This window comes from Vanellus vanellus (genome assembly GCF_965231255.1).
Source record: "Vanellus vanellus genome assembly, chromosome: 2".
In the NCBI taxonomy this organism is placed as follows: domain Eukaryota; kingdom Metazoa; phylum Chordata; class Aves; order Charadriiformes; family Charadriidae; genus Vanellus; species Vanellus vanellus.
Window position 1 is genome coordinate 130141905 of NC_138906.1, and position 21573 is coordinate 130163477.

The following is a 21573-nucleotide window of genomic DNA, read 5'->3' on the forward strand; positions in this document are numbered from 1 at the left end:
TATACAGGGATATACACAAAGACTAAAGTGTATTCAGATAATAAACAAACGCATTTTGAAGACAAACAAACCATTAGGGGAAAAAAGTGACAGAAATTTAAGCACTTGCCTTTGTTTCAAAGTAACTGAACAAATGACTATGCTATTCTCGACATATATTTAGCATCCAGAAGAAAAACAGGCAGCAGGTTTTCTCACTGTTTTTCTCTTTGGGCAAAAAGTGCCCAAATATGACCAACTTGATAGGTTTTATGAAGAACTAATTTGAACCCTTTAACGTGCTGCTCAGAATGAGAAGGGGTATTTTGAATTCTTATATTAAACCTTAGCAGGTCTGCTTCAGAGAACTTCAAAATAAGTTTCTTCAAAATAAGGTAATCTCAATCTCCAGTTTCTTTTGACAACTAAAATACTACAGAAAAAGTACAACTGACAGAATTTCACCAAAATGCTTTGTATCTACACCACAGAGTCTTTCCAGATCAAAACACAATGAAAAGAAAGCAACCAATAATAGCAATGACCAACAGCATAGTAAGATAATTCATGGTCTTGAAAGATTACGCCACAACTAAGAAAAAACTTCCACACCCACACCCTGCCATGAGGACAATCAAAACAATGGAAAAGGCTGTACCAAGAAGTTGTGCATTCCCATCCTCAGCAGTTTTAAAGACCACACTGGATAACGTCCAGTGTAACCTGGTCATACCTCTTGAAATGACCCTGTTTTGAGTAGGATGTTGGAATAAGGATCTCCTGAAGTCCCTTTCAGACAGAATTCTCCTATAATCCTATGTCATTTTTCCTAGGTTCATATTTAAGTATGAGTTCCAAGGTCAATTAAGGTAAATTCTTAAATTAAGAGTGTAAATTAAGGTACATCCTTAAATAAATACTCACACTGCCCCAAACAAACTAGTTTCTTAAGAGCTGTATGCACATAAATCAATATAAAAATAATATTTAAGAAAGAAGAGGCTACACTGTAATGAAAACTGCTGTACTGCTAACAATCTTGTAAAAATAACTCTAAGTGGAAAAATGTAAGTATTACGTTTCAACTCAATAAAATTAAAAAAAAAAAAAAGTTACTAGGTTTCTATCCGAGTCAAACATATCTCAATACAAACAGGACTAGTATGCCTCAAAATAACTTTGTGTGAACTAGCGAGATCTTATTTTATGCATTGTGAGAAAAACATATATTCTTTTCACTATGCTATATAAGTAATGTGAACAGAATTAATCCTACTTACACATTTTTTTATTATTTAAATTACAGGAAGATAAGTAGTTAGGCTATATTTAAAAGTATTATAAATAAGAGTCCACTACTAAGCAGTCAAGACCAGAAGCTAGAGGAAAAAAGCCAAACTTACACATCAGTTTTTGCCAATTTTCTGCATCATTAAAAAACACTGAAGTATTAAAAAATATTATTAATATATATTCATCTTTTGCTGCAGTAATATTAATGGCTACAAGAGTCAGAAGTTGCTTCCTTCTACAATCACTTTTAATTACATACGGAGGTAAAACCAGTTACTTATATTTGCCACTGTCTCAGCTTCAGAGTCTAGAAGCGTAGAAACAGCCTTTCACAAATTCAGTTCACTTCCCTTACATACACACCTCTTTAAATAAGTCCTCATATCCTCCAATAACCCACATCTCCAATTCCAGTCAACCACTCGCTCTGCTTCACAAACAATAGATTCAAATAATTTCAAAAGATATTCAATATTTCACAGCCAACGAACACTTGGGTTGTGTAAAAGGAACGAGTGTTTTTTTCGATTTGCCTGCACATTTCTCAACTTTGCTTTCAAGCTTTTTATACACATCTACCTGTTTATCACTGATTCCTATTCAATCCTGTTGAGTATGTAATAAGTTAGAGTCCTTTACTTTTTGCAAGATACTACTTTCTCTCATCTTTTTATCAAAATAAAGTTGCACTCAGTTTTTACTTGCATGGTGCATTTTTTGAGCTTATGTGGTAACTTGCCAAGTTAAACTGATTGACAATAAGATATCATAGAGATATACAACAGCACAACAGATCTCTGGGGCAAAAATCTCATTTTATTGTGTAGCTATCTGTATAGCTTAGAGTGCTGCTCAAATAAAGCATTCTTTGGGGGGGAAAAACAAACAAACTTTTTTTAGAAGCAGATAAACTTTGGGTCATAGATAACAATAATATGTTAATCAGAAAGGCAACTCATTCCAAATTTCACTCCCAGACAGCTACAACTTGTGTTACATTAGGAGAGAAAATGAAAAGCAATGTGCACTATGCCACTGTGCCATCATTCTTGAAGTGTGATTTGAGTGCTCCTCTGTCAAATGTGTATCTTAACACTTATCAGAGCAAAGATGAAAAAATATGTCTATCGTTCCAAAACCTAAAAGAGAACGCTCATTATGCAAGTGCATTTATTAGATCTTCATTCTCAAGTTTTTTGCTAAGCACTATAATGTTCATAACACACACATCTTTTCCCTCTTTCTTCACACACATATAAATATTTAGAAAATAGCTCGGTATATCATCTATTTTAATTATCACAGCTAGAATCTTAAGCTTAAGTACTATTTTCTACTGCTTTTATTTGAACTATTTTTCGTAAGTTTTATATCTTACACTATTACCACATCTTATACCTCTAGGGATCAAAGAATCTTACATAGACACATGTGCTGTACCAAAAGTCCAAGATAAATGTGTTGCCAACTATTATAATACACAAAATTTAACCAAAACCATGAACTGAATCATCCTTCAAGACTAATTATGTTACACCACCACCCACATGCATATACCCATGCTCAATTTCATGCCTTAGGTTTCTTTTCTTTAAAATAATACTGCAGTATAACAATAGTAAATCTAAAACTTTTCTAACTTATACAAATTCTGTTCTGAATCTTGTATAATTTTATTGTGCAATTAATATTTCAATACACTAAGCTATGATATTTGTCTAATAAAATTAGAAAATATTCCTTTCCCATATAAACTTGAAAGCAAGGACAGATTCAATAACATACTGAAATATCTCTGCAGAAATGTTTTGTAACTTTGTTTATGCTAATGAGACTGCTGGATAAATCATTCCTTGGTGCTAAAAATACAGAAGCTGAAAGAGCAAACTAACACAGAAGCTTGCTTACAGAAGTATCATGAACTTGAAAAGTTTTGTTTGAAGAAAATAATAGCTGCAAAAATACATAAGCTGTTCTCTAATCAAATTCAACCAGAATACAGTAGTAGTAGCATATCACTTCTTAAAATGCTATTGGAATCCGACAATAGCCATCAATGGTGAAATATGTGGCCTAATTTTCATAAGCATTCATTACCAGAAACTTGGAAAACTCAGAAAAATCAGGACACAGTTAACTGAAAAGTGACAATGAATGAAGTTTTCAGACCTAGAGATAGCTAAAAAATAAAGAAAACCAGAACGTATTGTCATAGGATCAGTAAACAAAAGTTTTGAAACATTTTGGTTGCATATACACTGAAGTCTCATAAATAAATGCAACACTAAAGTTGGTTTGAGTGTTTGTGTATAAAATAGTTTTCTCAATCTACTTAGGGGAAAAAAGTTTAGCAGGGAATAATTTACATTTTTTTAAACTCCTATGACAATACATTCCATTAATGCTCCTCTTAGTTGTTTTTGTGAAACTGAAATATCTTCTTGTGAGTTTCCACTATATGTGTCCAGATAACACCCTTAATACTGATTTTAAACTTGCATTTGATATACAACATTACTCTTTCATCCCCACATCAAGAAAACAGCATTATAATATAAAGAAACTAAGAAAAGGAAAAAAAAATAACACAAACCCACAGATTTAGAGTATGCTTGAAGTAATTGGCATCAATTTCACATTTCTGTTTTCAATACACGTTGTTAGCCTGGCATATTAACATATGTACATATTTGAGTTTCACAGCAGACATTTTTGCTTTGTGTTTACAATGCCAGTAGACACTTCTTTTCAAAAAAATATTATATATACCCTTTGTTTACACTTATTCCCAGAAAACATTATCTTCTTATTGCCATATTTACCACATTCATATAAATACACTGAATTTCTCATCCTTCAGGTCTGTTCCTAATTAGCAGAACTGGAACTCTGTTTATTTCTTTTCTTTCTTGTCTTCCTTCGATGGGTTTTTAACTATCTTTTTTGTTTCTTTGTCTTTTCCCACCTGAATAGTACCATCCTTTTCACTGGCTGATTTTTTTGTAGTCTCCTTGGATTTCACAATTTTGTCTAGGCCTTTTTCCTTTTCTTTTCCTCTGTCTCTTTTAGCCTTGTCAGAATCTTTCTTTAATTTATTCATATCAACAGCTTTCTTGTCCTTTCGATCAGTAGCTTCTTTTCCTTTCCTGGCTTTCTTTTTTTCTTCCTCATCTTTGATTTCCTCCTTCTTGGATTCCTGCTTCTCCCTTAATTTCTTGAGCGGTTCTTTAATAGCTTCTTTTACTTTTTAGATTTTCATTTAAAAAAGAGGAAATGTTCAATAAGAGAATCATTCTTAGATCAGAAAACATCTTATGAACAACCATCTAAAAGCTTTGATCGAATTCTTACTTAATGTTTGTTAGATGTCAATTTAAACTTGTAAAATCAACTATTTAAGCTTCAAACAATTTAAACAAAGTATTTTTCACTTTTAGCAATATCTCACACCATGCAGCCAGCCAATAACCTTAGCTACTGCAACTGCATCTGAATAAAGCATTAATCTAGTGAAAACCATGCCTCTATTATCTTACTGTTAGCTAACTTCTGCAGAGTGCTAAAACCAGTTTTGTCTGTGAGCATGAAAATCACAGTAAATTTTGAATCTTGGACAACAGTATGACAATTGTAGGATCCAGAAACCCCAAGAGCATCTCCAAAAGAAGCTTTTTTCATCATTTTCTCAGCTTTCTAAAACTATAAATGAAAGTGTTATAACAAAAATGTATACCACATTTTACTGACATGTTACCTCAGATTAAGCCAAGACTAAAACCATATCCGAAGTATATATTTTACAAAAATAAGAAATAAGTACATAATAATTACGAAGAAACAGCAATGTCCTGGTGAATTAAATCAACGCCAAAAAAGTTAACTTGGTTTGACCATATTCAGTGAAATCACAGTAACAATTGTAAATTAATTCTTACATCTTTGTTTTCCATATGTAGCATTATTAGCAATGCTTTTTTGTTTGTTTTACTTTTGGAGTTGTATCTCTTATAATTATTTACTCTATTATATTTCACATTTGGCTGTGACGTGGTATCTAGATAATATATCAGAGGAACAGTCAGAACAGCATCCTTGAAATTTAAATGTTCAAAGTTTACTGCCACTTTGCCCACAGTTTCAAAAAAATTTGTCAGCATCAGCAGCATTCTCCAGAATAAGGATTTTTTAACTCTATACAATTTAGATTTTTTTCCATTAAATCTCTGTATTCGGTATTTCTATTTAATTTAAAAATTAATACTCCCACATTATTAAATAAAGATTTTATACATAAAATAAAACAGCTCTATTTTTATTCAGACTTTTCAGAGAAACTGCGGTCTGCTGAAGTGAAAAGCAGGCAAGTTACAACATTTCTCCCGTACAAGGAGAATACAAGGAATACATCATGTTTCCTTCCAGTTGTTTTTTGGCATAAAGCATTTGAAATATATCGTACCATTTCTTAATTCCCATATCAAACATTGAAAAATAATCCAAAACTCAGGAATGAATTGTTAAATGACATTAGATTCTTGGAAACACGCAATTTACAACCAAGTCATACCAAGCACAATTTGGAACAAATGCCAAAAATTTCAACTTGCATGCAAGATGCTAAGAAAAGTCATATTCATATGAGCCTGAGAGCTTCCCTCAGCAAATGCACTCTTTTCTTAATGAGACTTAATATTACAAACAGGGTGCATTTTTCACATACTGCTAGAAAAAAAACACATTAAAGTCTATGTGTCTTTAATGCAACAAAGAGACTGTGTTCTTTACATAGCACCATGCTGTGTGGAGATAAGGGAGCAGATCTAAAAAGTTAAGCACCTGAAGTACAGCTGGTAGTTCAGTGTTTTGCTGAGGCTAATTAGTTTTTTTTTTTTAGTCTCTCTGTTGCACTAAATACATTTAGACCATTATGTCCTGTTCATACAGCAATGTAGTTATAAATAAATACATGGCATAAATCAGTTGCAAGCTACCCTGCTTTAAACTTTTGGAAAATTTATAAATATCATCACTGCAATCAATCCTGCAAATAATATTAAAGAGGAAGTTATTGAACTTTACCTAAATTTCTCCTCCCATGAGAAAGAAACAGATGAAACTTTTTAAGTACAGACTTAAGCAGAAATGAAAGTGCTCAAGTCCAATTACAATATAGTAGTAGTACCATGAATTCATATAAAACAACTAAAGGAGGACTTCACACAGAGCAAAATCTGCATATACATCAGAACATTTTTTTAAACATGCAAAATATGAAGTTAACATAGACAATTCATAACCCAAACAAGACAGCTGTGGTAAAACCATTTGCACAAACAAAATATAATCTGTAGTTAGGAAAGCACTCACATTGCCATTAAATTGTAATTGGTACTAAAAAAAAAACCAAAAAACCACTTACTGAAAAACAGGGAGTATAATAGTTTGCTGCACCATTAGACAACACTTAGCCAACATAGCTAGTATTAGTAAACAGTATTATAACCTGCAATCTGTATTTGCAATGCGCATGCATTTCAGACACCAATATCTACATAAAGTTCCACAAGAAAAAGAATGTTAAAATACCTTTTACTTTAGTTTTTTTCTTGGCTACCCCTCCTGGATCCTCACCTGATTTGTTGCAAAATGGAAATAGGTTATGAACATATCTGTGATGTTCAACAAGCATGACAAAACTTCCCAATCTGCCATGCCATGTAAAAAAGTTATCTTTACATAGCACACTGCAATGCTATGGAGAGATACCAAACGTTAACTCATTAAGAATAAAGCATCTTCAGTAGCAAGATCACCACAAGTACTGAGATGGAAGACTAATAAATCCAAGAAAAGTATCACATTACCGGATGCACGCTACTTGAGATGCTTCTTAAGATCTTAGAGCTAGCTCAGTTCTCTCCAGACAGTGTGATGCCACATAATTATGACCAATACCCCAGCTGATTTCTCTGCTAGGTATTGTGCCAGTTCCTCTCAAACCCACTAACTTATATTTCTATGCAATTTTATAAATATTTAATAAACATATTAACTCATCTCCAAGCACCTATGTACTGTAGATTTTATAAACTGAGTATCTTTTTACAATGAATTACAATCTATGTTTCTTTATCCAATGGAAAATATGTGTTTTAGCAAAGGTATTGCTCATATTTTAAAAAGCAATTGTCATTTCATTTCAGTTAAAATACTTACTGTTTTACTTAAGACTATTTAAGACTGTTAAGACTGTTCCTTAATAAAATAAACCTTACTCTCCAAAGTCAGGTGCTGCCCTCTTTCCCCATTGTAGCTAACCGAAATTAAAGTCATTCAGCATCTTGCTTGGGCTTTATACTTAGTTCCACAAGAGCTATGAAGGCAAAAGCCCTCCCCAAAATGCAAATAGTAATTAATCTTGTCTTTCTAAAACCATAAAAAGAGACTGGATTATCACCATCGTGCTGCTGTGGATTATAACCTAAATGCCATAAACACAACTACCTTAGCCACAAAAATCATTTGCATTGCTACTCATAAACCAACCAGAAAGTTAAGAAAAATTACAGTAAATATATTTTATAGATAATCTTATTAGACTAGAAGAGATATTCCCATGTCTCAATATTAGGCTTCTCATTCAGACATATAAAGCACCTACATTGGACATCTGAACCTTGACCTTAGGTTTCCAGAGAACAATTAGTAACTACCCAAACTGCATCAATGTACTTCAACACTTATTCTTAAAAAATAAAACAAACCCCCCATATTTTACACAAAAAAAAAAAAAATCATAAATTTAAAGAATGTAGCCGTTAAAGTCACTGCAATCAACCCGCATCTATTTCCTATCTTACATGTTTTGAAAGTATCAAGCATTGACATTATGGCCAAAATTTTTAAAAACAGGTTAGCCGGGTAAAAATACAGTTTTTACATCAGTTTCCTTACAAACACACCTGGGATATGAAAGCTTTTTTAAGGTCCTCCCCCACAGATTACCATCATTGCTGAAGTTGTAACTTGACTAAATTCATTATTCAATCTTATTACTCCTAAGCAGCGCGTGGAACAATAAGTAAACAATTTTCTCATATAAAAGGAAAAATAGACTTCAACTTTGTTATACTACAGCATCAATGAAAATATAAATAATAAAAGGTACTCAGCAGAGTTGCACAAAAGCCATATTTAAATTTCCAGTTCTTCCCCTCTTTTCATAGTAAAATTAAATGTTACTAGATATTTTAAGATAGACTCTTAAAACCATGTCTTGACAGGGAAAAAAGAAAATTTTACAAAGACCTGTACATACAAAAATTATCATACAGATATTTGAAATTATTTAAAAATATAAGTATATGCCCTATGTTGAAAGGTTACAAAATACCTCGTTCACTGATTATTGATATTTTACTTGTTAAATATTCAGGCAAGCAGTAATTTGTTTCAACCTGCTTTAATACAATGAATAGCGTTAAGATTCTCAGCAAATTATCAACTGATAACATAATCCCGTAAATAATGTATAGTTTAACATATTACGAATAGACCTATTTAGAGGAAAAGTATGTAGAATAATGTATTTTGAAGTCTTAATATTAAGTAATAATCACAAGACAGAAATCCTGCTGCATCTTGATTTCCACCTGGGCTGGGTCCCTACAACAGCTACAGCACAGGGAACTCTCATTTGTGAGCCCCAGACAGGCTGAAGCAAAACGTAGGTGCAAAACACTTCACTTTTCCAAGACAGCTATGTCCTGGGGCACATGATAAAATCTAAGTAAACTCATTTGCAAAAACTTAGACTTTTACAGTCTTGGGGCACACAAAGCAATGTCCAGAATTTTATGAATCATGTAACTGAACTTGTGGACTTTTATTCTAAGTTCCAATTCAAGTGTCTTCACACTTTTTTTGAGCTAGTTTTTAAGTTCCTTCTTTTTTTCCACTCAGTCCTACATTATAGATGTCTGGTGCTGGCAATACAAAAAGAAATACAGAATTTATAACCACTTATGTGGTTACAATGGAATGTCAGAAATGGCTACTATTGGCGTCAGTGAATTTAAAAGTAGACTTCAAAGTTAACATAGCGGGATAGGTTTCCAATATTTTCCAAAGAACTGCTTAAAAAGTCATACTAAAAATTAAATATTCATGTCAAAGTGGTTATTTTTAGGTCATGCTTAATGGTAGATAACTTAGTATCTTAACTGATTCTTTGAAATTTTGAATATTACAGAGCATTCCAATTCTGCAACAAAATCCAGTCATTTCCTCTATTTTTCCTCCTAAAAATCTTCAAGAACAATCTCCACAAAAAGAACCCGTGAGAGTACAACTTTAGAATTTTAGCATCAAAAGAAAAATATATGAATACTACTTTTATTGAGAAAGATAAGCACTGCAAAACAAAAATAATAGATAATTCGAAGCATTCAGTCTTTTTGAGCAGTTTCACAGGTGTAGAAAGATAACTCTCATATTTAACAATACATTGAGAAAACTGTTTATTCTATCTTCTTACTGTTCTTGAGAAAGAAGTTTATTCTTGCATACGCAAATTTTATATTATTCATTAATAATACTGAAAACTTTAATATCCTTGCTATACAAAAGGTTTTGCCACATGAAAAAAGTCCTATAAATCAATTTCACCAAAACATCTACCTGCATAAACCCTTTTAACCTACAGCATCATGCAACAAATGTAAGCTAATTAAGGTGGCTTATCCACTTACGTGTGAAAAAGGAAGGGGCTACTTCTTATTTACCACAGAAAGCACATGGTCAAAGTTAGCACTAAACAGGTGACAGACAACTTGCTACCCTTCTGCAACTTGTGCAAAGCCTGGATAAGAGACCGGAAAACGTCAAGCTTTAAACATTATGGCTTGTGTTCAGACACACCTTAATTCATGAAGTCCCACCAAAAAAACCCTGCACCACAGAAAACAAGCAAAAAGTGTTAAAATTGCTGACCTAAAAAAGGAAATACAAATACATAAGCCAAACATTTATCAACCTTTTTTCCTTCTCTAGAACTGCAAGTCAGAAAAAGCTATCACTGTTTGCATATGCACCTGCACGTAATTATTACTATTATTTTGCATTTATAATATGCTACATTGGATATACGAGGTCTTCAGCTAAACAAAATAGCTTACTGACAGAAGGCTAGCACCCACTTACCTTAAACTGAACTCATTACCCGTATGCAGTTTGCTGGCTATACCAAAGCCAGTAACCCTCCCAAATACAAGAGAGCTTTTTCAATTCATATAACTAGTATAAAAAAAAAAAAAATCTAAATACAGTCTCAGTAAGTTGCTTTAATATCTCTTGCTTATTTAATTGTTTATTTAATCTAAAATTAGAAGAAAAATGCCAATCAAGTAATCAAATACACAGGGCAGAGAGCATTTTCTTTTCTGAAGTCGCAGAGGCCTTGCATCTTGTATGAGAAAATATAAGAAACCAACAAGCAAGCCTTGCCTTTATTAGCCTCATCTTGAGAAATCCATTCTAACTGACCATCATTATGATAGCTGCTTAACTGATGGCAACTGAAGAGGGAAAACAGTATGCATCTGTCCAAAATGATTGAACCGTATGCAATAGCTTTCCCCAGCTCCCAAATACTAATCAAACCATGTTTACAATATAGGTAGTCCTTTCCCCTCATCTGACCATGAAATGAAATGAAAATCCTTCTAATGCTTCAGTGCATTCTTCTACCCCTCCATCCAACTGTAACCTATATGAATAACTGTCATAAAAATTCAATTTCTTATAAGGCCAGTCAATGGAGAGTAACTAATAATGCAAAATTACCATAAAATGAAACCTACAGGTGGTAAGCCTTATTCACTGACCTTGAAACAAATTTCAAGCGTGGAAGACTGAACATGCTCTCAAAAAAGCTAATTTTTTGAGGGGGCAAAAAAAAAGTAATGGCAATGAATTGCTGCAATAAGAATTTCAACAGGTAAGAAGACAATTTTCTGTTTATTCTATTCAAATCTAAGTTATTCTATATATTACAATCATTGCGATCTCCTATCCTCCCCATATAAAGCACCGTCTTACTTTCAAATTAAATATCGTTGAAGGTGGTCACAGAAATCTGGGGTTCAAACCTCCCATACATTCTCAACCATTTCAGATATACGGGTACTAAGTTTCCTCTCCCCTCTATGATTTCTTTACATTAGCATCACAACAAAGCAAACAAGAGCTTAGGCTACAAGGGTTAATGCGGTATTTTGTTGTAAACTACTGCTGAAGACTGGCAGTTTAAATATCAAACATTTACCAACATGAGAAAATGGCAAAGCAAAACATTCCACGTGTTTCTAAAAATGCTGACCAAACTGGAAGACTACAACTTCAGTCACAGACGTTTATTTATGGAGCTTTGTAAAATTTAATATAAATGACCTGCAAGGAATATGAAGGTAGCTAATGAAAGCTCCGCATCCATTTTAACATAAAATCATTAAATTTTCATTCTTTTCTAGCTACAAAACCTAGCAAGTTCCTATCGCTTAAAGAATATATTTTGCTCATTAAAAACATTGTTTGCTACTAATCTGCTCCTATTTTAAACTCTTAAACCAAAAACTGTAGGTAGAAAGCAGCAGCTTTGCCTTCTAACGTAATTATTCCATAAAAATATCAGAAGGCAAAGCTGCTACAGCTTTCTACCTGCAGTTTAAAACCACTTTAAAAGTTTTCTGGACTTATTTTAAAACATTAATATACTGACTGTATTTTATATAGCTGATAGTCATTGCAAATCAAACTAAAAATTTAGGTGTCAATTTCCTCAACTAATTTCAAACAATTTGTGTGGACTTTGAAGCAAGAGACAGTTCAGTTTTCCTTGCTTATTTGCGTATCATACTCAGCTTCACCTTTTTGCTGTTAAAATGTTTTGGTTTTCTTTTTTGTGTTTTGTTGTTGTTGTTGTTTTTTAAATTACCATGTTGATATAAATTAAGATTCATTTAAATCTTATTACTACCCTTACTAGCCAAGTCCTGCTCACAATCACAACAATCCAAAACTTTAGAAGAGTTTTGACAGCTGTGCTCACCACTGGTGATGGTTTAATTGTAAACTCAACAGGAACAACACCAGACAAGAGTCAACACTTCTGAAAAAAAACCTGTATTCTGGAAACTGAATACTCTAGAAACTTATATACTCTTAATATCTCCCCTAGATGTCCCTACCCCCACTCCTTTTTCTCCTCCTACAAATTCTTTATTCCCACTGTAATTGGTTTTGAGCAGACTTCCACACACAATAAAATCAACAAGGAACTTCCACGATACCAGATCAGAACTTTCTTGGCCTGCATTTCATCTCCTTAGCCCAAGTCAAACTAATTTACTGTTCACTGATGTAACCATTACCTATTTCAGTGCCTTCAGCTTTCTCATGGTTCAAGCAATCTATTTATCTCTATTTCACTTTAAATTTCATCATATTATCAGTGTGTATTTTAACTATTTGGTATAGACTTCATGATATAGAATTCTCAGTGTAGATGTTTTCCTCCTCTTTTAGGCTATCTAGTTCCATTACTGAAGCATCTACAACAGAATTCAGTGTTCCATGACACTTTTTCTAACTCATACTGAGAGACATTATCACACAACACTGATGAAAGTCTTACTTCTAACTCAAATCTGCTTCTAGAAGTAAAAGAGGGAAACAAACAAACAAACCAACCAAACCAAGCTTGCTTTATTTCCTATGTCTCAGATACTTCATGAGTTTCTTCCACTTGCTAAGAAACTTCTCAGTAATATTCCACAGATCTAATACTAGCATTTATTTTTCATAATGTATGTTCTGGGTTGGTTTTTTTTTTTTATTTATTTTTATTTTCTTTGCTTTATGCTTCATATATCTCATACTAAAACCCATTAAATTTATGTGTTATTAACTTTCTTATATCCTAATCCTCCAATATTTGGAAGAAAATGTGACTAATGTTTATGTGACTATTTCATTTGTAAATCTTAAGCAGCAGTATTAAAACTTCACAACTTTTTTTTTTTTTTTAAACACTTCACTTGCTTAACGCTAACACATTTTCTGTTTTGCTTTTTTTTTTTTTAAAGATTTAGTAGAACACTGAGTTGGATGATTTAATGGAAGGTTTTGTGTCATAGGCATGTTAAATTGCTTTAAAATTGCCATGCCAAAGCAAGTGAAAATTAATTTAAAAACAGGTTAAAATTTCAGCCTGCATCCACTGGTGTTAAAATGTGAGTATAAACTTTATATGGGAAACAGATACAAACTTAAGCATAGCAGGCATCACAATAAACTATTTCATATAATTTTAATAATAATGTGATTGAGTACACTATTCATGTGCTAAAATTACAGCTCAGTTTTTTAGTACCTGATACAAACTGCAGAATACAATTATAAACTCCCCTTTGTATGCCAATAACTTTATGATAGCAGACATGTAACACAAAAATGTTTTGAAACAACTGTCATAAAACAGTTTCACAGGAAAAGGACTAAAATTTTCAAAACTGCATTAAGTTCTTGAATTTAGCAAAGAATAGAAGACATTACATTCTACTTTCTAATTAGTCTTTAATATATTCATTATTACATTAGAAATACATAATCACAGATTCCCACTTCCATAAAAGGCCCACCTTAAAAAACCTCAAATTTAGAACAGCCCTTGTGGTGCTATTGTTATATTAAAAAAAATGATGGAAAACTTAGTTTGAAAACAGACAAATCAGTGGGAATAAACCATATAGTGACATTATAACTTCTGAATACAACAGATGTTAGCTAACTTAGAAATAAATGTTTCTGTAAAATTTTCAAGCACTTTTAAATTAAGTGCTTTTATTTGAACAGGTAAAAAGAATCTAGCTGAGAAATCAGTGAATCACAAAATAAATTATTTATTAAAATTATTTCACGAGAGAATTATCATTGTCATGTCTATATTAAGGATTAACATATAAATATGTATTTACATAATGCAGTCATGCTGGAATACAATCAAAGCTGTTACAAAATGCTTCGGTTAATGTTTGCTAGAGACAAATGTTATAGTGTTAACAGCAGAGGCTATTACAGTAGAGGTTATTACACTTAGTTTTGTGTACAAAATGCACAAATTGAAGCACATACAGAAACCAACTACAGAACCGCAGATACACGTTTTATTCTACATATTTACACAACTGTGTAGTATTTGTTGTCCTGTCACGAAAATGGGAAAGTCACTGAAAGGCTTTCATCTAGAGATACTACATCACATGGCTGACTTTACTTCAATCTTTTTAGCATCCATTTGGGAGTTCCCCCTCAATGCCATAAATTCCTGTTATATTAAGACTGATGATTTCATGGACATTTTCGAAAGCCAATCAAATTAGTCTCTCAGTCACTGGTTCTGTAAATCCAAAATAACACAAGTCTTTTTTCCCTGAACCCCTTCATTCTGTGACGTACCATCAACATCATCTGCAGCTTCGCTCTCTTCTTCTTCTAGTATTTCAAAAGGAGTCAATACATCATAGAGAAATGAGAGAAAGCCATAAAACCAATCAGAGCTTTCCTCTGCTAAAATATTAAGGACTTCCTCAAGGGAATCAATATTTTCATTACTGCCATCTTTGGTCAGGCCTACACAAGAATAGAGGAAAGAGAGAGAGAGAGAGAGAGAGAGGGAAGGAAAAAAAAAAAGAGACAGCAGTTAGGTGGAAAGAGGAAACTGTAAAAGGAGGATCTGTGAAAGACATGTCACAGACAGAAGTCTTTACAGGAATGCTAAATAGGAAATAGAAAGATGTTTAGAAAGCTGACTCTTTCGAAGTACAGACTATAATTTGGACAATAAACATGCACAATATTATGCCAAAATCTTAGACAAAAGGCGGCAGCTTTGCTTTCCCTTCTTCCTGGCCCTAAACCCAAATCCATTTATATTCAGTTTTCTTGATGCAGCATTTACCTTTAGACAGTTTTTTTAACAGTAATCCTCCACTACTTAAAATCATCCAATTTGCCTTTTTTTTTTTTAAACCATCATGTTCAAATTTGAGAGCTTGGAACTAATACCCAATAATAACATTTAAAAGCTAACAGTATTTAAACAAACTTGTCACAGATATACTGTTAAGGATAACATTTATTCTTTTGAATAATAAATTTTGAATTTGCTTAGAAGTGAGGACTCTAATTGCTGGGGGGGGTGTTTTGCAGTTTGCTTGTTTGTTGTTTTGGGGGTTTTTTTTGTTTGTTTGTTTTTGTTTGGTTTGGGGTTTTGTTTGTTTGTTTGTTTTTTTAACATGCTTCTCAATCATTTTTTTCTATGATATATATTCTACACGATATACTTGATCCTCAGGAATAATTCCAAACCTGAGGATATACAGAACACTAGATAAAAATTAATAGGTAGACAATGTAAAGGGCGTATGTATTGTTACACAGAAAATCCAAAGCAAGCTAAAGACAGCTAAAGTAGAAATGGCCAAAGCAGCGAAGAAAGAGCTCATCACTTCTAAACTGTCCGATACCAGGAGTTGCTATCTTGGGCTACGAGACCCACTGATCTAACTGGTGATTGTAAAATACAAATAAGCCATGATTAAAGCTCTCTTCTTTTTTCCTCCTGTTTTTTTTTTTGTTTGTTTGGGGTTTTTTTTTGTATTAAAATCCACTTGTTTACTATTTATTACTAAATAACATTTCAACTTTTTCATTCTGGGAAAGTACAACAGAATAACCAAGCAATGACAAACGTCAATTATTGGTAAGCTTTAAAGAGGGAGAAGGAGGAATTTCCCCCACTTCTAACCAGAACAAACCTTCATTTGTGTTGCAAGAAGAAGCAGAAAAGTGGGCTAAAGGTGAAGACAGATTGTTGAGACATAGAATTAAGTGAACGTGTTGCACATGCAGACTACAAAGCAATATTAGGTGCAGGTTAATGAAACAGTTAAGATAAAGGAATTCATGGCAGAGACATTTAACACATTTCAACATGTTTTTCTTACAGCACATAGTGAAAGTATCAATGATAATTCTGAGGAAACTTCCAAGTCCATGATGTTCCACATCCTTGTACCTGGATGTCCAGAACCTCTACTTGAGTGACCAGCCATTCTCTTTAATTTTTCACTGGATAGCGCAAAAGTCTAAAAATGACAGATTGAATCCAGGAGGCAATCAAGGTATTATAAATATCCCTCTCCAACTTCTCCCATGGCTTAGTTCTATAAAAGTCAAATTTTATAGACTTAGCTTTATGCATGGTAGTCAGTCATCTTTCTAGTTTATTTTCAAAATTTGGACCAAGCAAGATATAAAGACATAAACCAATATTTACTGAAGAATGAAATCTCAATTTAAGAATGGAAAACTGAATCTTAATAAAATAAAATAAGTTATAAACACAGAATTACAAATATTTGTATCATTCTATTCTGTTGGGATCTGGCATTAAAAACAAAACCAAAATAAAAAAAAAAAACAAGCCCACAACAAAACAGCACTCACAAAAGACCCCAGGCTTTAGATAGCATTTCTGTAAGCACGTGAAGAACCATATAGATGCCCCAGTTCTTGCACTAAGTCAAGAATAAGACAATTATCTTTATAAAATATAATATGGAATACAGCAGCATATTTTCTTTGAAAAGACCAGGACACCAAAGGGAACCATAAAAACTCGAAGAATACATCTTATAGCCTTTACCACAAAACCCACCCAACAACAAACCCCCAAACCCTTTCTTTACAGTTCTTTACAAAAACTATCCAATATTAATATAATGGTCTCTGAATCTAAGGGTTTAAAAAAAAAAAAACAAACCAAAGAAGACACTTCAGCCTGAGTTACATAAAGCAACATATAATTTCATATATTTTTTTTTCCTTCCTTCGAGTTAATTTAAAAAAACAAACCAAAACAAAACAAAACAACCAACCAACAACTAATTAATACTCAAGCTATTTTTGGTCTTCATTCATCCTCATAATCAAGAGGAACTCCTTTTCAAAGTAAAACTCATGTAGTGACAGCACACATAAGCATGGTAAGAAGTTCCTCAAATTGGTGACAAAAATGGAATTGCCCAGTCAGGCAGCCATGCCATGCTATATCAGTGACTCACAGGAAATAATAACTACTTTATTTCAAGAGAAGTCTAAACATTACTGTTTAAATCAAACAGTGAGCGAGAGAGTCAAAATCTTTATCTACTCATCAGTATAACCGCAACCAATGGGGTGGAGGGCTTGCCTATGTTCATTTAACAATGCAAAGCCTTTCTTCTCCTGCAAACATCTTTTACAAGCAAAAGCACATGCAAGCCTTTAATATTTGAAGGTGCTACAATAGAATGTGAGAAAAATAGAGAGGAGTATGAAACTTATCCTAAGCAGCTGAATCGTACAAAAGCATTCTTTTGATTCCTATTATCTCACCACAGATTTTCTGAATGTGCAGTCATTTTACAACTGCTTGCAAATTTCTTTTTCTATTATGGCTGAACCAGGGAAAAAAAAGCTGGTTTTACAGGAGCTTGGATTCTACTGTTTACTACCCTTTGTTTGCTGATACACTAGGGGTTGGGGTTTTTTTATTTTATTTTCTGCATAGCTGGACTACTCAGAACTAAATGTACAAGAACAATATATTGATGACTTCCTGTAGCTGAAGTTCCAAAATCGTACTAACTACTGCAGCCATTTAAGTAGAATTTCTCAGGACATTGTTGCTTGTTAAAAAGGACTGAAGTATAAAAACTGGCTCTGCTCCAATGATTCTATTACAACAGACATTGGTACTCCCTATACACACACTTTTTTGTAATACTTCTAAAGTCACTGTTTCTCTGTACTTAATTCTCAAGTACAGAGATATAATACTCTCCTAAAAATACCTTTCTTCAAAGAACAATCATAGTGAGGTGGACAAAAAGTAGAAAGAGAATTACTGATAACAGCAGCCCTCAAAGGAGCACATTAAGAAGCCTCTCTTCCCATGACCAAAGGAATTCAGTAAACAGAACCACACAAATATCTGAAAAAGAAAGAACCTGCAAGATACCTGCAGACTAGCTACAACAAGTTTGCGTTTCCACCTGGATATTTTTTTTACAAATGGATACAAAACTAACTCAACAAATATTGGGGGTTGGTTGGCTGACTGGATTTTAGGTGGGGTTCCCCCCCACCCCCCCTTACTTGGGAGGGGGGAGAAGGGGGCGGCGGGGCAGAACACACTTCTTGCACACTATTTGTAAAATAACATAAATACCTCAAGAGAGCTTAACCACCAAACCTCCTTCGATTTCAACAAATAAAAAGAACAGACCCTATCATACCCTATACATCCAAAATAAAATAATAAATTTTAAGTCTTCTATTTAGGTGTGCCCACGTAGTACAGAAAACTAAGTCATCAGCTACTAAACCATTCTTTGAAATACAAAATAAACTCATGCTGGTAGAAGTATTTCTCAAAATTAAATTAACTTAAAAATATATTTATCATTAATATACACATTAAATCTTTAAATCTGTAGCGAAAACTAAAGATTATGGAAGTGGACAACATTAAACCACCGCACATGCCATAACTTCAATATACAGTAGTTTAGTAATAGCTAAAGAACAGAAAAGAAAAAAGTGTATGATTTCTTAGCATAAAACATCAAACCGTAGCATCTCATATTTAAGTAAATATTAAATTAGCAGAGAAACCACTTGCTACTATGGTAGTCTGAAGCAGAGAAAAATCCCAGAAAATAACATGTCTTCAAACACAGCATATGTACTAACAAAATCCTCAAACAAAATATAAGAGGAGCTATGCATTCAATATTTAGAAAGTTACCCTAATGTAGTTGAATACAGGCTTACTATCTGTCTGGGGTTTTTTTGCTACAAAGACTCAATTCTGGAAGACAAATTCCTCAAAGTCTTCCAGTTTCTGCATCAGTTAAATAATTTTAGTCTGCATAGCAGTGTTCATTTTTTAGTTCATATTAAATGTTAAATACAAACAATACAATAATTTACTGGAAACTTCAGTTAATAATATTATATGCTAGTTATTAGAAAAAATGTATTTTATATTCATAATTTCAATCAATGTTGTGTAACTTTTCAAAAGTTACCATTTCTTTTGTACTACAGAAAAGATTCTTAAACTTAAATGAGATTAAATCATATTTCTAAGCAAGCATTCAGAAAATAGTAAAAATAACTTTTGATCTGTGACCTTTTAATGTCACATTTGAAGTATAAGGTTTAAATGCGTGATAAGACAGGCTTATAATAGAAACACTGTCATGTACTGGCAGAATTCCCAGGCATATCAAATTGCATAAAACAGAGATGTAACAAAGCAGCAGCATGTTTCTGGCTACCACCTTGGCAATCTGAATCCAACTAATATGACCCACAGGAGACTGATATCCACTTTCTATACACTACATAATAGATAGATAAAGGTTATGGTTATAATTGCACAAAATGTTATCTTATTCACCATTTATATTTAACTCTCAATTTGTAGCTCTGAAGGCATTCAGAGCCCTGGAGATTCTTTGGAGCACCTCTCACTTCACACCACTGCAAACTGATTCAGTAATTTTGATGCATGGGCTTTCTTTAACCATGAAGGGATTAAACAAATTAAGCCCCCCAAAAGACTTGCTTATTTCTGTAAACATAAGTGGGGAAAACTAAACCGACAATAAACTGATTTTAATGGAGTATGAGTTTCAAACAGCAAGTCATAACGTCCTAATATATTATTGATACACTATCGATAACTTTGACTAGTTTCAGACATTCTGCTTTGCCCTCTGCTCAAGCTATTATTACTGTGCTGGGATTTTTTTCTTGTTTTGTTTATTTGTTTGACTTGCTAGGTTTGTGTGCTCAGAATAGGTTTACATTTGAACAAATCAATTAAAGAAAAGCAAACTTTCTAATATCAGGTATGCGAGAAGTATCTATCCAGCACTTGACTGTGAAGCTGAAGGTGAAGCTACAAGATGAAGGTAGAAGGGCAGTACCATGAAGCATGTCTAGTGATTGAAATTTTTCTTTGAAGATACAAAGTAAGCAGAAAGACATTATCCTAAACTACAAAGAACAGAACCCTACAAGCAGTGTTTCAATGTCAAAGAAAAAAAATCCATGTCATGTAGAATTTCTGAAGGGCAAAGAAAACGAACAGACTTGTGGAGAACTCTGTATAGAGGAGAGAGTACAAAAATATGATAGTCATCTACAGAGCACAAAGGCCTGTTGGAAGTAATTTTAAAATGGACCTGTCTTAACATGTTAACATAAACAATGCTTTAACTCTTCAAGCATCTTAAGCCCTGCATCTGAAAAATTTATTAATAATCACAACCATCTTTCAACAGTTGATACTGCAGCATCAACCACCTAACTTCAAAATAATCCTGTAAGGTAATTAAATGCTTTTCTGTATTGCTTTATTAGGAGAAAAAGAACACAACTTGCTACAACAAAAACACAATCTTACAACTTGCATTAAGACCCACTCCCTCCCTTCCTGCAATTAAATAAATTTAATTTCTCCAACTAGGAAAAGACAGAAGTATTATTTTGACATTAAACAAAACACAAACATGAATATGACAACTGAATTATACAGATTATTCCACCTGTCTTTGTACTTGCCTAGCAATACTTTAGCATCTTCCACATCAAAATCTCCATCTCCATCAGCATCATATATCCCAAGCTTGCCTAGAAACGCAGAGAGGAAGAAGAAAGAATTAGGCATTCAGCACTTTGTTTCCAGCACAGTGCTTTCAATATACAGTGGCTGACTGTCAATGCTAGGTTGTTACCACATATTTTTTTTTAATGATTTAGCCATACTCTTGTTAACAACATTTTAAATTTCCTGGAAAATATTACAAATATTTTAAGTTCCTTTCTGCATTTCCGAGACTTTAGAGTGAACACAAGTTAGTCTTTTTTCCCCACACATTTATTTTGATGCTCACAGATTTAAAACAAATATGTAATTAAGTTACGTGCTTTACGTGAACATGCTTTGCTCAGAATAAAATTTAAGTTCACAAGGAACATTCAACATGTTTGAGTGAAAAGAAATAATAAAACAAGAATTAATCAAATAATCACCATTTATTTTCTGATTATATGCTTCTTACTATTCTGGATTCTCAAAAAAAAAAAAAGATAGGCACATAATTTTTAGTGCCAAGTTAATAGAAG

The 21573-nt window shown here is 33.0% G+C and overlaps 2 protein-coding genes across 5 annotated transcripts in view; both read right to left on the reverse strand.

Moving 5' to 3' along the window:
* LOC309686522 (aspartyl/asparaginyl beta-hydroxylase-like) overlaps positions 1 to 710 on the reverse strand; it is a gene marked incomplete at its 5' end in the record, with an annotated part of 86108 nt that extends 85398 nt beyond the window's left edge. The window contains one exon of the mRNA XM_082499230.1: positions 638 to 710. Within this exon, the coding sequence (XP_082355356.1) occupies positions 638 to 710 (73 nt within the window). The remainder of the gene's footprint in view (positions 1 to 637) is intronic.
* A 1358-nt stretch (positions 711 to 2068) lies between these two features.
* LOC309686581 (aspartyl/asparaginyl beta-hydroxylase-like) overlaps positions 2069 to 21573 on the reverse strand; it is a gene marked incomplete at its 3' end in the record, with an annotated part of 38255 nt that continues 18750 nt past the window's right edge. For 3 of the 4 annotated variants that reach the window (XM_082499305.1, XM_082499304.1, XM_082499306.1), the window contains 3 exons: positions 21010 to 21078; positions 6859 to 6903; positions 2069 to 4515 (listed from right to left, as the gene is read on the reverse strand). In XM_082499305.1, coding sequence (XP_082355431.1) covers positions 4166 to 4515; positions 6859 to 6903; positions 21010 to 21078 — 464 coding nt within the window. Of the gene's footprint in view, positions 4516 to 6858; positions 6904 to 14719; positions 14962 to 21009; positions 21079 to 21573 lie in introns of those variants that run through there. The other variant, XM_082499307.1, reaches the window with a different exon arrangement.